At 45.3% G+C, this 15,912-nt stretch overlaps 6 protein-coding genes across 6 annotated transcripts; 3 read left to right on the top strand and 3 right to left on the bottom strand.

Moving 5' to 3' along the window:
• Window positions 1-2,520: 2,520 nt before the first annotated feature.
• Window positions 2,521-4,472, top strand: VTP01DRAFT_6995 (uncharacterized protein; the record flags this gene model as incomplete). The annotated part of the gene is made up of 7 exons (XM_069385957.1): window positions 2,521-2,765; window positions 2,826-2,899; window positions 2,988-3,147; window positions 3,213-3,332; window positions 3,395-3,916; window positions 3,978-4,243; window positions 4,315-4,472. 7 exons carry the CDS (start codon window positions 2,521-2,523, stop codon window positions 4,470-4,472), a joined length of 1,545 nt encoding a protein of 514 aa, XP_069243368.1.
• A 779-nt stretch (window positions 4,473-5,251) lies between these two features.
• On the top strand, window positions 5,252-7,454 carry VTP01DRAFT_6996 (uncharacterized protein; the record flags this gene model as incomplete). Its single annotated transcript, XM_069385958.1, has 9 exons — window positions 5,252-5,396; window positions 5,488-5,569; window positions 5,635-5,726; window positions 5,791-5,994; window positions 6,065-6,197; window positions 6,265-6,429; window positions 6,503-6,614; window positions 6,676-7,279; window positions 7,354-7,454. The coding sequence occupies 9 exons, from the start codon at window positions 5,252-5,254 to the stop codon at window positions 7,452-7,454; spliced, it is 1,638 nt and encodes a 545-aa protein (XP_069243369.1).
• A 469-nt stretch (window positions 7,455-7,923) lies between these two features.
• VTP01DRAFT_6997 (uncharacterized protein) lies at window positions 7,924-9,859 on the top strand (the record flags this gene model as incomplete). The annotated part of the gene is made up of 7 exons (XM_069385959.1): window positions 7,924-8,434; window positions 8,495-8,565; window positions 8,625-8,716; window positions 8,776-8,886; window positions 8,947-9,147; window positions 9,205-9,528; window positions 9,583-9,859. The coding sequence occupies 7 exons, from the start codon at window positions 7,924-7,926 to the stop codon at window positions 9,857-9,859; spliced, it is 1,587 nt and encodes a 528-aa protein (XP_069243370.1).
• A 121-nt stretch (window positions 9,860-9,980) lies between these two features.
• VTP01DRAFT_6998 (uncharacterized protein) lies at window positions 9,981-11,285 on the bottom strand (the record flags this gene model as incomplete). The annotated part of the gene is made up of 6 exons (XM_069385960.1): window positions 9,981-10,153; window positions 10,209-10,438; window positions 10,495-10,643; window positions 10,703-10,799; window positions 10,858-10,999; window positions 11,060-11,285. The coding sequence occupies 6 exons, from the start codon at window positions 11,283-11,285 to the stop codon at window positions 9,981-9,983; spliced, it is 1,017 nt and encodes a 338-aa protein (XP_069243371.1).
• A 227-nt stretch (window positions 11,286-11,512) lies between these two features.
• Window positions 11,513-12,849, bottom strand: VTP01DRAFT_6999 (uncharacterized protein; the record flags this gene model as incomplete). The annotated part of the gene is made up of 3 exons (XM_069385961.1): window positions 11,513-12,253; window positions 12,357-12,644; window positions 12,706-12,849. The coding sequence occupies 3 exons, from the start codon at window positions 12,847-12,849 to the stop codon at window positions 11,513-11,515; spliced, it is 1,173 nt and encodes a 390-aa protein (XP_069243372.1).
• A 586-nt stretch (window positions 12,850-13,435) lies between these two features.
• On the bottom strand, window positions 13,436-15,560 carry VTP01DRAFT_7000 (uncharacterized protein; the record flags this gene model as incomplete). The annotated part of the gene is made up of 4 exons (XM_069385965.1): window positions 13,436-13,545; window positions 13,607-13,678; window positions 13,740-14,107; window positions 14,164-15,560. The coding sequence occupies 4 exons, from the start codon at window positions 15,558-15,560 to the stop codon at window positions 13,436-13,438; spliced, it is 1,947 nt and encodes a 648-aa protein (XP_069243373.1).
• Window positions 15,561-15,912: the final 352 nt, after the last annotated feature.

A 15,912-nucleotide genomic window follows, 5' to 3' on the forward strand; every position in this document is an offset into this window, starting at 1 on the left:
GATACATATACGTCTCGCGACAGTGTAGAGATTCGAAATAGGTCTGCACATTTTAAACTTTGTCCATTTTACGTCCTTGTTGCTACGCAACAAGATTTCGATCACTTCACTGTTTGAAAACCTTCAAACCAAGTATAAAAGCTTTCCCCAATGAGTGTATAAGGCGCATAAGCCTTTTGGCCACGGCTTTCCTTCGTCCTATCACGTCTACGGTTTAAAACTGTGGATTACAACAATTGTACGCGGCCGAATGCAAAAAAAGAAGAAAGAAGGAAAAAGAAAAGAAAGCGACTATATGTTTGTATCCGCAGGATCGGATTGATCAAAAGTGTCCGATGGAAGTAATATTCTGTTATTTTTAGTTTGCGAACTGTATTGGGGTGTCGATTATCCTCCATTTATTATCTTAATGTATCTTATAAGCGTCTATGACATCCGATCTAAACCAGATACTACAATTTAGGCAGTTTTGATGCTCGCCAGTGCGAAAAGTTGCACCTGGAAGCCGTTCAATTGATTGTTTGGTTACGAAACTTTCGACACGATTTTCGTCGCCAATGCAACGAAGTGGAGTGCTTGGGTCGCAAGAAGCATACAATCTCCAGCCTTGAATATCCGACTTGTAGCCGTGAGCGTCTTGGTACCGGGGGCTGGAGAAAGGAATAAGTGGGTTATTGAGCTACTTCTGTAATTTGACAGATAATTATAGATGTTGAAACATAATTGTGCAGTCCAGTGGGCTGAAGGTTAAGATTGCAAGGACTTTTTACGGCGGACGATTCAAGGGTCTTGATCTCTTGCGAAGTGAAGAATCGGAAAAGTTTGTTGCACAAAAGTCTGAGGATCGGATGCTCGATAGGCTTTTTCATATAAGAATGGTGTTGAATGATTCATGCAAATTGCGCTATACATACCGGTGAGCAGAGAATGGACAAGGTACGAGTAAAGTTTTACTGCATGCCGAGCTTATGACAAGCGTACGAAGGGACGCAATCGTGAATCAAGGAAACAGTGACGACTGCAGCGCAGAGCATGAAACATTGTCTCGCTAAAAAACGCTATCGCTTTATAGTTTCTGTGATGCTCCTCTCTGGGTGAGTCAGTATGTGCCCAATTTCTCATTGCTGCTGTCGACATGGTTCCGTGGTTTCTTGTAAGGATCTCTCTCAATCACAGTTGTTCAGTGGTTGCCATAGCGGCTTGAATTGCAAGAACGCAGAGCTGTTACGGTGAAGTACATACGGGTGCTTGCAGTCTTGGGTGGGAAGTTTCATTGATCACCCGACATTCCATAAAATATTCCCAATAAGGATGTCAGTTGGCCTGCTCGTACATTGTATGTAGTGTCCTTTCTGGCAGCATTAATGCCCCCAGTAGACGATTCGAATCCTCTGGCAACTGCGAGCATTTTGGTTTGTCAAATGAGAACCATGCTGGTATCTCAAAAAGCGTCTTACACATTGCGCAGAAGAGTGTACAGCATTTTCAATTTTGCTCCTATTTTTCTTTGTCAGTAGTGATACATACAACTTCTGCAGTAGAATGGATCCGGTATCATCGTTTGTGAGTATCTTCCGTTGCGATATATCCGAATTCGAGAATTAAACATGTACCGCATACTTTTGAGAATGCGCGATCGGTTTTCATTTACTTCCAAGTTATTGATGCTTTTAACAAAGGAGCGCGCTTTTTCGCTATCTTAACCCATTTTTAGACATTTTTACAGCATTTGATGAATTTACACAGTCATGGCATTCTATGCTTGAGACGATCATGACCGAAGATCACTTTCCATATATGGGGTAGTTTCGATGTGTCAAATCTTTTGACCAACGCGGGAATCCACAGAATATTACGGGCTAACCTCGGAACTTCTGTACATCTCCCTCCATACGATCTCGGGAGCCTGCATATGCTGCGTCTGATAACCCTTCCATGTGACAAACGGAACTATTTGGACCGCTCTACACATCATAGCATCTAATGCGACGGAGCCGATCACAGACACATTCCACCCTTTTGCCAGCGAAAAAGCAGACGTTTGGAAGAATGGATAGGTGTAACAAAGACAGTAACAAGTATATTCAATGCGCCCACACGTGGTATACACGTATACGACCAGCGATCTTTCTAGGTAAAACAGATTTTATGCGCCTCTTTACGTACAACATTGACTGCAGGAAAAGAGATGGAATCCATTTGAAGTGCATCGACAGCTGGTGATAGAAAGGTGCGTGTTTGCTTCCTGTTGCCATGGATCTAAGAACCACGGCAACCGCGCCTTGTATATACACACATCTGCATCTCCTTTGTTATGGATCCTGTTGAGGAAAATTTTCGATTCGGCATATGAATTTCAAGCACAAGCTTTTGCCATGTGAAGCAAGTGTACAGTTCTGGATGGGGCGTTCCCCACACTTAGCGTTCTGTTTCGTTGTACGACAGCAATCTCATATAAAAGCCGCCTATCAGACCCCTGTGCCCATTTCCTTTCCCATTGATTCCAATAATCTTTATACCATGGCTACTGCTACAACCACTAATAGAAACCCGATCGCCCGCTACGTTGGTGGCGCTGCCCTAGTCGGCGTTGCTGCCTTGGCTCTGATCTACCACGACCGCGCTGTGTTTGATGAGCATCGAGAAGATATAAAGACGCAACCGGGTTGGCCCTTGGTTGGCAATCTGCCCATCTTGCTCCAGTGGAAGGACAGAATCCACGAGTTCTTGCTGGAGGGATTCACCTCCTTGGATGAAACTACCCTGTGAGTATCGATAAGACACGCTGAAGATCTCCGCATTTATATTAAGAATTTCTTGATCAGGACCATGTCCGCATTGGGTATTCCACGTCATATTTCTACCATTGATCCTCGCAATGTCGAGCATGTTTTGAAAGGTAAACAAGACTAGCAGACATCTTCTTTTTACCTGAATTAGTTGACACATATCCTGTCTCTTTTTTCTCTCGGATGTCACTGCAACAGGCAACTTTGAAAACTACATCAAAGGCCCTGAATTCCATGCATCTCTCAACGACCTTTTTGGTGACGGTATTTTCAACGCAAACGGCGAAGAATGGAAGTACCAGCGCAAGACTGCCAGCCACATCTTCAATGTCAAGAACTTTAGAGATCAGTTCACAGAGTAAGTTTGCTGCCAAGATTTTCTCGGAATTTTGAAAGCTTCAACTGATATCTTGGATTCTGCAGTGTGTTTGTCCAAGAAATCGAATACATGAGCGAAAAGATTTGGGACAAGGCCGCTGCTACCGGCGAGACCGTTGATTTCCACGATGTCATGTTCAAGTTCACGCTTGATTCTTTCATTCTGTAAGTATCCCAAAGCTTATGACTTTACAATAATAAGTTGCTCATTTACGTGTAATGTACAGTCTTGGATTTGGTGTCCAGTTGAATGCCCTTGGTTCCAAGGAAAAGGTGCCTTTCGCGGCAGCTTTCGATGAAGCTCAAAAGAACACATTCCAGCGTTTTGTTAACCCTATCTGGCCCATCACTGAACGTATCCAAAAACTGGTAATGCCATGGAAACCAGGCATGGACGACCATCTCCGCGTTGTCGACACATTCGCTCGTGAAGTCACTGAAAAGCGACGCAAAGAAATTGCCAACGGAGAAGAGCACCGCGACTTGCTTTCACGCTTCATGAATGCCCGCAACGCCAAGGGCGAACCGCTCAACAATGATGAACTTCGTGATATTGTGCTCAATTTTGTGATTGCTGGTCGTGACACCACTGCCCAAGCCCTTTCCTGGACTTTCTATATGCTCATGTGCCACCCACGGGTCGAGGAGAAGCTTTTGGATGAGATCAAGGAGTATATTACCGAGGATATCATGCACGATTCCCCAGCATTGTATGAAGCTATCAAGGGCATGAAATATGCTCATGCAGTGTAAGTTCAAAAGAAAAAGCCATCTCAATCAGCCAAGAATTTCTTAACCCAATCTTCACAGATTCTACGAAGTCTTGCGCCTCTACCCCTCTGTACCACTCAACCAAAAGTATGCTTTGAATGACGATATCTGGCCGGACGGTACCCGTATCCGCAAGGGCGACTACATCCTCTGGACGCCATATGCGCAAGGTCGCAGCGAAAAGGTTTGGGGCCCGGATGCAAAGGAATTCAAACCCGAGCGCTGGATTACTCCGGAGGGCGAATTGCGTCGCGAATCTCAGGGACAATGGCCTGCTTTCCATGCTGGCCCTCGTACATGCCTTGGTAAGAGAAACCCCAACCAGAAATTTTTCATGCGGTGATTTAACAACATTGTGCCCATGTGATCCATCTAGGTCAACACTTGGCTACCTTGGAAGCCCTCGTTGCTATCATCTTTATGATCAAACGCTACAAGTTTACTCTGGTACCAGGCCAGGAGATCACCTACCAAGTCTCGCTTACCTTGCCCATGAAGAACGGCATGATTGTCGGCGTTCAAAAGCGTCACTAAGAGCACATAATGCAACATAACTTGTCATGTCTCCCCCAACCCTTTCTTCTTAATTTCCCCCCCAAAGATTAGGCAAAATCCTTCCCCTTTGTAAATATCTTGTCTTATTTTCATTATGCGCTCTCCTTCCCTCTGGCCTGTTTGTGAGCATTATAGATAAGCTTCCTACCTCCTTTCGTCCTTTTCCTTATTAAAAATATAAAGCTTTAATTATGCGAACTGCTGATTTGTTTCTCAGCTGGCAGCTTATTTGCTTGATGGGCTCCATGCAGCGTTCCTACTGTATGTCAGAATTCGATAATAATCAAAGTTTGGGTATTTGTCATTGAATGGTGGTAGCAAACAGTAAGATAAAAAACAGTGTAGGGATAAATAACCAAAACCAAGTCCTGAACGAATTTGAATCGGACCACCATCAGTAATCAGCAGCGAACTTTTTTCTTCTTCCAAAGTCCAACGAAGGCGCAAATGCCATAAATGGTTAGCGTGTCGATAGCTTGTTCCCCTTGCGCGGGTTCTCTTTCTGTACGTTGTTGTGCCCTCCGCTTGCACTTTTTCTGTTCGCGCATTTGCATCGAGGGCTGAGTCACAGCTTGAGCTCTGACTGAGTGACACAACTCGACGACTGATATTTCAGCAACTCGTCACGCCATCTCGCTAATCAGTCGCCGGAGAAAAACAATTGTCGGCAAACCATCGTTTGTAATTCTCTCTCCTTCCCACGTCAATAGAGATTGAATCAGCCACTGTACTCTCCTCCGAGCAAAGCAGTGCCTGCAATGTCGGTATATAATCATCGTGCCATGGTGCCCGCCACCCAGAGCCGCCTCCTTGAACTCCTCGATGCCGTAAGAGCAGAGTTCGATCAGCTTGCCCAGGAGGCGGTCCTCTGCAAAAGCCAGAGAGACGAGTATGAAATTAAAAGTATGTCATTTTAAATAATGCGTTCTTCTGTTACGAGAATGTATATCACCAAGTGCCGAAACTAAAATCATCGATCGTTTCGAATTGATAGTGAACAACCAGATTCAAGAGATGAGCTTGTTCCAACAAAACTTGATGGAGCTGGAACGGATGCAGCAAGCAATGAAAAAGCAGTAAGTACAAGTACAAGGAATCTGAAGATCATTCTAGAAAGAGGTTATATTGATAATTACGTAAGGTACGAGGATGAAATTGCCCGTCTTCGCCAACAACTAGATCAAATACAACATGGCGGAATGCCTCCGACCAGTGGAGCTGGCATGTATGCTGGCAAGTATTCTTGTTATTGAGCACCAAGTATACATGTAAATAACGTGTTTTTTCTTTGCTTCAGCACCTCCTCCATCCAGCTATCCTCCACAGTCCATGGTGGAATCGAGCCAGTCAATGCATCATCCAGCTTACGGCGCACCCGCTGGACATCACAATGGACCTCCACCGCCGCAACAACCAATGTCCAGCGGTACGCCGTATATGAATGGCGCGCCACCACCACCGCCACCACAACACACGACATCTTCGCCCCCGCCGCCACACGGTACGTAGGAAGCAAATAGTAATATAGATCTCTCGACATAACATCTCATCGCACCTATCTTTCGACACAGCTGCTGGTGGACGAGTCTCTGGAGGACAAACCACGAAAGCGCCTGGAGCTGGATCTCTTGGCGGATTGGCCGACGTTGATCCCGACAATGTACCAGCAAACATGAAAGTTGAAGGACAGGATTGGTTTGCATTGTAAGTGTTCTCGCATCTTGAAAAGAAAGAGTGATCGCACAAGTGACACGGATGCACATCTGTGTAGGTTCAATCCCAAAGTACCTCGAAACCTTAAAGTTGAGCTTCTTCACACTTTTGATCACACCAGTGTGGTTTGCTGCGTCAAATTCAGTGCAGACGGTCGCTACATGGCAGCCGGATGTAATCAGGCTACATATATCTACGACACATACAATGCCAACAGAGTCGCGTATGTAAAGACAGAAAATGCATTCACTGCCGATCCCACTCAAATCCACATACGCTAATACTGTAATCCTTAGAGTACTGCAAGATACAAACGCTGAAAGGGAAGGAGACTTGTATATCCGCTCTGTCAGCTTCAGCCCGGATGGCAGACATTTGGCAACTGGTGCTGAGGATAAGCAAATTAGAGTAAGTAAAAAGAAAAGAAAAATGTTACGGACAGTGATGCAAACTCCAGTATGCAATGTAGATCTGGGAAATTGCGAAGAAGAGAATTGTTTGTGTATTACGAGGCCATGAACAGGACATTTACTCGTTGGAATTCAGTCGCGATGGTTCGTTCCTAGTGTCTGGTTCCGGTGATCGAACTGCACGGATATGGAACTGGGTGGAGAAGAGATGTATACATGTCCTGCCAATTCCGGAACTTGATCAGAAAGATCCTGGTGTCACAAGCGTTGCCGTGTCACCTGATGGTCGTCTTGTAGCCGCTGGAAGTTTGGACAAGGTGGTGCGTGTATGGGACGCATCAACAGGACAGTTACTTGAGAAGTTGGAAGGACACAAGGACAGCGTCTACTCTGTCGCATTTATGCCGGACGGAAAGACGTTGATCAGCGGCAGTTTGGACAAGACATTGAGAATGTGGCAGCTCGGTACGAACGCATACGGTAGCGAAAGAGGCAAGAACCCGTGCATTCAAGTATTCAACGGCCACAAGGACTTTGTCTTGTCCGTGGCAACAACACCAGATGGTAACTGGATTGTATCTGGTTCCAAGGATAGAGGTGTCCAGTTCTGGGATCCTCGAACAGGCCAAACGCAATTTATGCTTCAAGGCCACAAAAACTCAGGTAAGGATCTACAGAGACAGACTGCCAGGAGCAATGCCCGTGTGATACAACTTTGCTAACATGAACAATTTCAGTCATATCTGTAGCAACAAGCCCTGGAAGGCGACCCATGTTTGCCACTGGTTCCGGTGACAATCGTGCAAGAATTTGGACATATGAGCCGTTCGGCCCGTAACATTCCAGTCGTTTGCAACTTTTCTTTTCCTCTGAAAACTAAGACTTAATAAACCTTAATTCAATACATTCTGACAAAGGAAAGAATATTGTAACGTTTATTCTCTTCTGATAGAGACCAAGCTTACTGGATGTGAATATAGTAGGTTTTGCGTTGTTACTTTTCGAGATTTCGCAGCATTTTCTATTGTACTTCCCACATCTATACTCTATCTGGGCTTTAATTTTTGGCGAGAATAATGTTTTCAGTTATTTGAAAACTATAATGTTTGCCTTTCAGCATCGAAGAGAGCTGCAGCCAGTTTAGGTCATAAATGGGTGATTAAGGGCTGTCTATTATCCTTGATGGATATGCTCAAGGCAACCTCTGTGCGAATCTTCCACAAGATTCTACCGACAGTGTGAGACAAGAATATGCAGGAAACCTCAATCTCAGCCCACTATTTGTCTGTCAATTTTTTTCCACTGCAATGTGCGCCATGGAAACAGAGTGGCAGACTGTAAAAACGAAACATACCACTCAAGAGGCCCATGCAAAGGCCGATCGGAAGCCACCAAAGCAGAAGAGCAAACCGACAAACGGCCACAGCTCGGCAGCCGCGCGACGAAAGAGTCGCGATCTCCGTGCCTCCTTCAGCAAAGAGAGAGCCAAGCCAGATCATGGCGATCAACAACAGCAAGAGTCTGGCGGCGACTCTTCCGCCGATGAAGACGATAACTCTCCCGACCCTATTGACCAGCCAATACCGCCTTACCATGTATCCACCTTTATTCTGTGCCCCTTCCAACAATGTCCCGTCAGCGAACCTTTCCTCGATACAACAGCCTTGGTGACACATTTTCGCAACGAACATCACCTAGTATTTGCGAATCTTCATCACATGTATATGGCACTTGATCAATACATTAATCGATGGGCTAAAGAGCTTGAAAGCAAGCCTGTCTCAGAGTTTGGAAAGAAAGAAACCAACGATTCCGACGGTAAGTACTGCATCGCCCCGCTATATGCGACGTGTTGATATTCATACGGATACGTTACAGTATACATAATTGATCCCGGGCACTGTGCATTGGATAAGGAAATCAGAGAGCAGATGCAACGAAGAAAATTGGTAGCCATCCAAATGCGAGAACGGATGCACATCATTGTTATTAACCGTGGCTCGTTTAGGATGAAGTCTTGAATATCCAACAGCGTGAAAGAGATGTAGATGCAAAGATGAAACGCAAGTGCTTGTTCTGTAAGATTGTGTGCGAGAATAGGTTAGTTTACACAACGATGCAATCGATCCGATCAAAGTGCTAATATCATGCCACGCCAGAGCCACACTGTTTAAGCACATGTTTTCTGAACACAACTTTAACATTGGACTTCCGGATAATCTCGTCAACGTTAACGAGTTCTTGGACGTTTTGGAAGGAAAGCTTGCAAAGTACGTGAGAGCGTGAATGTTCTCTAAATGAATATACGGAGCTGACGTGATACTTTGCAGACTGCAATGCCTTTACTGTGAAAAGATTTTCACAAGTGCACCGGTTTTGCGAAAACATATGCGAAAGAAGAAGCACTTCAAGATTGCACCCAAAAACCGGCAGTACGATCGCTTTTATGTCATCAACTATCTGGAACCTGGCAAGAACTGGGAACATTTTGAAAGAGATAACGGTGACAGCGAGGACGAGAGACGTGACGAGTAAGTCTAAACAACGTATGAAGGCATATCTCTTATTATCCTAATAATTGTATCTAGTTCCTGGGCTGATTGGGAGGAAGAAGAGTCGGAGCCTACCATGTGTCTGTTCGACGATGAAATGCTGCCAACACCTAAAGATGCTCTAGAGCATATGAAATCGGTGCATTCCTTCGACCTGTCTGCCGTGAGAGAAGCCCATGATCTCGATTTTTACAAGACCGTTGTCCTCATCAACTATATCCGCCACCAATCTTCCCTTAACAAGTGCTTCGCATGCGGTCATGTTGTCGACGATTTCTCGCAACTTGCACCTCACATGAAAGAGAAGGGCTGTTTTACGAAAACTCTGCCAAAAGATGCCGAATATTGGAAAGATCCAAAGTAAGCATCATCCTTTTATATTCTCTGCCAACAGTCCTGACTTTCTCCTCTTAGATATTTATTACCGACGTATGAAAACGATCCACTCCTAACCGGGTTCGAGGACGACAGTGCTTTCGACGACGACGTGCGTCTACCCGACGACGAAGCCAACAGAAAGTACTTGTCTGAAGTAATGTCCGAGGCGTTGGCTATCTCGGACAAAATTGCAGAGCAATTGGACAATGAAGAGGAGGAGGAGGAAGAAGAAGGAAAAGGAGAAGAGAAAGAAGAACAAGAACAAAAAGAAAGCACAAAAAAGGATGAAAAGATCGAAACCACTGGTCATTAATTTCTGTTCGTAAAAAAATGGTATATTGTATTTTACAGTTAGACAAAAATATCACATACGCACACACACATATGCATACACGCATTTACGACGTATTCCTTATACATCCTCACGTGTAAAACTATTTGGCAACAACAATGATAAGAGCCAATACACACGCTACGATTGTAATAATAAGCAAGAGACAGCACATATTTTTACGTGCATTCTTTTGGTGACGGTTGGCAGTCGTAAGTTCATCAGCAGCTTGTCGCGTGTTCTGCGCAATGTTGAGAACGTTTCCGTATATGCTTTCTAAATTAAAAGGTGTGAATATCCATGTGCAAGGTGTACCGATTTAATAACTTACGGATGCCACTTTCTTGCTCGTTGACAAGCATACCAAGATCGCGAAATATCTCATTTAGCTCTGTGATACCTTGCTCAATTCCCTGGATCTCCTCTTCGCGTTCGGAAATGAGCACTTCGTTGTATTCTATTTCATTGTCCAGAGCTTGAAGCTGTAATCTTCTTTGGGTATCGTCTAGTTGCAGTTGCTGTTGATGCTGTTGATGCTGTTGCTCTTCCTCCTCCTCAGCGCTGTAACGCGTATACTTAGCACCTGTTATATAGCGGCCATTGTTTCTTCAACTCACACTTGCGACTGGAGCATCGCAGTTGTCGCTTTTGCCTTGTCTACATATTCTCTCTGCTTGCTAGCAGAAATACGTTGCATTCTTTGAAAGTCTCCCAGGACCTTTTGAAAATCCTTGGAAAGCTTCTGTTGCTCCAACTTCCGTTGCCGCTAAAAGCAAAGCATACGTAAGAAAGATATAGCTCTAGATCCATACTTGGCAAACTTACAGCTTTAGATGGATCTGAAGTCTGATATTGCGAAAGGTTCTTGATATCGCTTGTAGAGTCTTTAATTAACTCCCGAGTTGCTTCTGTCACGTCATGCCTGAATAACGAAGAGGTTAGCCTCGTCACGTAAAATGGCAAGAATACATATATCATACAGTTTGTTGCGCACATCAGTCGTATCTCTAGGTCCTCCCAAAAATCCAACTAGACGCTCGATGCTTGAAATATTGCCGTTGATAAGGAAAACTTGCTGTGAAACTCTCTGCACGATTGCTTTGTATTCCCGATCATCGTCACCTTTGCTCACATTCCATTAGAATAAACGTAAATCAGCTCATTCCTCCGAATGCTCCATACCGTTCAACGGTGACCTGCCCAGGCGAGCAGCTCGAGAGTCACTTGAACCAAAACCTTGCTCCAGGTCGTTAAAGGACATTTTCACAGACAACAGAAGGAGCAAGCTTGGCGCACGGGGATGTCCAGTGGCGATTTCGGCAGCGCCGCTCGAATCTGCATGGCAAGTGAAACAAACGAGTAGCGGCAGCGAAAATTTGTCAAATATTTGTTGAAGTGCAAAAGTCATGGTCGAACTGCACCTAACATCGTCTCTGTGCATGCATATGCAAGTCAAAATATTAATAAGCTTGGAATATGATAGCAATAATTGTAGATAAGCAAGAACAAAACTTTACGATTGATGTAGTTTATCCGGTAACAAACATTGATACGCAACTAATTTTTTTTCTATGCAAAATTGGATGATAGGTGGAAAGGTAACATAAATGCGGCTGTTGTGTGTCTTCTAATGCTCTATAGGTATGCCAAGTTCAATGCTTGATCCAATTCCTTGATGAGGTCTGCGCATGATTCAATGCCAACGGAGAGACGCAACAAGGTATCAGTGACACCGAGAGTTGCTCTAACTTCAGGGCTAATGCCTGCGTGTGTCATGACAGCAGGGACTTCGATGAGGGATTCTACACCACCAAGAGACTCGGCCAAAGTAATCAACTTGAGGTTGCTGAGGATCTTGTTCACGTTGTCAAGGTTGCCCTTGACGCGGAAGGAAACCATGCCACCGAAACCCCTTTGCTGGCGCTTGGCAAGTTCGTGCTGAGGATGGGATGGCAAACCAGGGTAGATAACTTCGTCAACTTGCTGGTGCTTCTCCAAGAATTGGGCAATAGCCAAAGCATTTTCCTCGTGGCGCTTCATGCGAACATCCAAAGTCATAAGACCACGGCGGGCGAGGTAGCAGTCAAATGCGGATGGAACAGCACCCATAGCATTTTGGATGAAGCGAAGCTTCTCAATAAGCTGCTCGTTGCTGGTAACTGCAACACCCATTACAACATCAGAGTGACCGTTGATGTACTTGGTTACAGAGTGGACAACGAGATCAGCACCAAGGCTCAATGGGTTCTGGAAGTATGGGCTCATAAAAGTGTTGTCGACAACCAACTGGGCGCCATGTGCGTGTGCTTGCTCAGCAATAGCTTGGATGTCGATAATACGGAGAGTGGGGTTGGTAGGGGTCTCAATCCAAACAAGCTGTCCGAATAGAAGAAATATTCAAGAATTAGTAATCCTGTTCCTGCTGTCATATCATTCGTGCGTTCATCATTGGCGCATGAAATTGCGCCATATGCATTACCTTTGTGTTTTCCTTGAAGTGCGGCTTGATTTGGGCAGCATCGGTCAAATCTACAAAAGTGACCTCAACTTCGTGATGCACAGCCACTTTAGTGAAATAACGGTTGGTTCCGCCATAAACGTCGTTGACAGAGATGACGTGTGTTCCGGCACCCAAAAATCCGAGGATGGATGCGGTGACAGCTGAACCTGATGAAAATGCGACACCGTACTTGCCACCCTCCAAAGCAGCTACAGCGGCTTCAAAGTTGCCTCTGGTAGGGTTGCCGGAACGAGAGTAGTCGTAGCCCTAAAATTCGTGGGAAAGTTAGACAGCTCCGACGTGCTTTCCTATGACATCGTAACCTTACGTTGTGGACACCAGCAGCAGATTGCTTGAAGGTGGTGGATAGAGAAATGGGTGGGATGACAGCGCCGGTGACGGGGTCAGGCTCTTGTCCAGCATGAATAGCGCGGGTTCCAAAACCGGTATCGTTTTCAGCAGAGGGGCTCATAATTGTTGTATAGAAAAAAGAGAAAAGTGGCAAAAACTGACACTAGTGCCAAAATGTTTTTTATTTCTCTCCAGAACTCCGACCTGTTTTGGAGAGCAGCCGCTGCTGCGTACGCTAGGGACACGCTGCTTTCTATTGTTTTTGCCAAGGATTATTTGTGGCCGCGAGTGCCGCATATTCAATGTAGCATGTATAGGTTCAAATGTTTGAGACTATGTAATTTTATATCTTCCTCCAGACGTATCCCACGTCGAAATTTGCATTATACGTATCTTTTGTTACATTAGAATCGGACGCGAGAGCGCAATAGCTTCACGATGGATACAGATGATTGAAAGGAGTTACGCCCACTATACACTATATACAGTCTCCTCACAATCTGGCCTTTTGAATGCAATACTTTAATTACGACTCTCAATGCACCGTATCAAATAATATTATGCTTTCGTTTGAACGCGGAAACCAGTACTGAAGCAGACTTGTGAACCTGCACTTAACACGTAAGAACTCAATTCGGTAAAGAAAACGCAAATCTGCTTTAGTGTGCGGCTTGAAATGAAAACGAGGAAAAGGAAAGGGGAGACGATCAGAATGTTGAATCAAAGTGTACAGGACAACCTTTGCCGCGTTCTAACCAGTCAGCAAGGCAACTCTGGTGATATGAGCATAAGCAAATCATTCGTGCTATTTTCTGTCCTATAACCCCGTTTGTTTTTGATTAGCTGAAACTTTCATTCTATCAATGAGTCCTTCTTACCAGCTTCAAATTCCTCAAAGCAAATCGGGCATTCATAACCTATTTGAGGGGAATCGACGGATAATGTATAGACTGCAGCCATTGACCATGTTAGTGAACTCTGGACACAGCAATATAAACGTTAGAGTCTTACCAATGTAACGTGGAGGTCTCACAGGCGGACTTCCAGAGTTTAAGCAAGTTTGTAAATGTTTTTCTTGATCCCCTTTATGCATACCGAGCAGGTCTGTACCACAGACCGGGCACTCTGTCATGATACTTTGCGAACTTCCTGTCCGTTTCATCTGACCGACCGACATGGGACCTGTTCCCTGTCGCTGCCTGGACGAAGACGATGTTTCTTTGACCGGTATGCGAACGCACACATCGCATACTCTTTGAGGATGCATAGCAATCATTGGGTAATGGGCTCGACTTATTACCGGGTCTTGGATTATTTCTTCGGGTGGTAGACGGATCCTGTGGCTGCTGCACCGGTCGCACACAACTTGGCCGCATCGTCTAGACACCAAGTATGTTATGCAACCAATCTTAGCATATTGTTCAAAGTTACATACCGGCAATGATGTCTGCGGATCAGGAAATTAAAACGTCTGTTACATCGACGGCACTCTTGCGCTTGCCTGTCCGCTTCCCAAACTCGCTGCCTTGGAAGATTTAACAAGGTTTGGTCAGACTCGCGGCTTGCTTGTCGATTCATTGGCTGCGATTGTGGAGGCCAGTGCGGAGGTCCTGCCTCTATCTCTGGTTCCTCTTCAGCTCGTCGTCCATTTTCATCGTCGACAGGCACCTCACGTGGCCAGTCTGTTCCATAGCGCTCTGTCAGCGCACCATCGTCTTCAGAAAAGCTCAATGGTACTCGATCCTCACGATCATTAGCTTGGGCAGCGGTGGTATCCGATTCGGGAATTCCGTCTGTGTTTCCAACTGGGACGGAATCAGGTATATTATCAGATATGCGTTGCTCCTCCGAATGATGATGATCATCATCACTATGCCTTGCAGTGGGCGTGGATATATAAGGTATATTTGTCTGGGACATAGGCTCTTCTAAGCTTGCTTCTTGTCGATTCGATTGTGCATTGCCTTCAGGTATATTCTGAGAAGCACCAGGCCTTTGCTCCCTTTCCCTCATGTCTTCGTCATTGGTTTCGTTTGCTGGTATATTGAGCTCTTGTTCCTGTGCGTTAGCATCGATAGTAGATAACACCGCAACGTCGTGATCCTCGGTGTCGGTTGATGACGGCCGGTGATCCATTGTCGACGATGCAAACGTAGGTTCTTGTCCTTGTCGCTGCTCATGATCTGAGAAGGGACCATTTTGCATAAATTGCATATCTTCTGCTTGTGTCATTTGATTCTCTTCGGCGGATAGGGGTCCACTCATCTCGTCCGCGATAGACTCTCCACGAATTTCTTCTACCTCTGATGCTTGTTGTGTAAATGTATCTGCGGGTTCTAGGGCCGTACGTACATTTTCCGTGTGTGCCTCTATTCGATCAGTAAGCAATTGCGCTTGTGTTCCTGATTCCTGTATGTCTGTATCGTTATCTAAAGCGTGAGAGCGTTGACAGTGTCCATTTTCCCTCGCTCCCTTCTCAAAATCCAAAGCATCTTGCTCGTAAATATTGAATGCTCGTGCCATGCAAGCTTCCGAGTTTAGCGATATTGCTGGACTGTGCGGAGGAGTCGGCCTGGAAAGACGAGCGTTACCCTCTTCTTCTTTTGCCGCTGAGCTCGTGGTAGCCAGCTCGTTATCAGCCCCTGAGCAACTAGCCTCTGAGCCGTTTATTGCGTCCGTAGAAGACGACGGAGGGTGACCGAACACTTGCAATTTGGAGAGGGAATCGCCGTCGGTAGCGGTGGTATCTTTAAAACTGTCGGGCTTGTTCTGTGCAGAATCTTCCGCAAGCGATGCGATGTATGGGCTTTCCGACGCCATGCACTGCTTCATTCAAGTATACCTAGGCAAATAAAGGTTCGCTCAAACGCTCAGTTCAATCTCGGTTCTGCTGCGCAAGTATAGGTTCACAACTAAGGTTGTTGCTGTTGCTGAGTCCAGGAAGGGCAAAAGCACGAGCCGCCGCCAAATTCAGCTCCGTCTGGAATAGTCATTTTCCTTTTCAATGTCACCGCAACTTGAGAGAAAACAAACGTAGAGACCACGTCAAAACCATACACATGTATAATGTATTAGCCGACACCTCGGAATGCAAACTTAAGCACTGTCTCTGTTGCAATCAAGTTTAGTTGCATTTTACGAACGATTCCATAGATATTCGGCGTATATGTCTGATTACAGATAT

This window comes from Rhizomucor pusillus, assembly GCF_041956525.1.
Source record: "Rhizomucor pusillus strain CBS 183.67 unplaced genomic scaffold VTP01scaffold_3, whole genome shotgun sequence".
Taxonomy (NCBI): domain Eukaryota; kingdom Fungi; phylum Mucoromycota; class Mucoromycetes; order Mucorales; family Lichtheimiaceae; genus Rhizomucor; species Rhizomucor pusillus.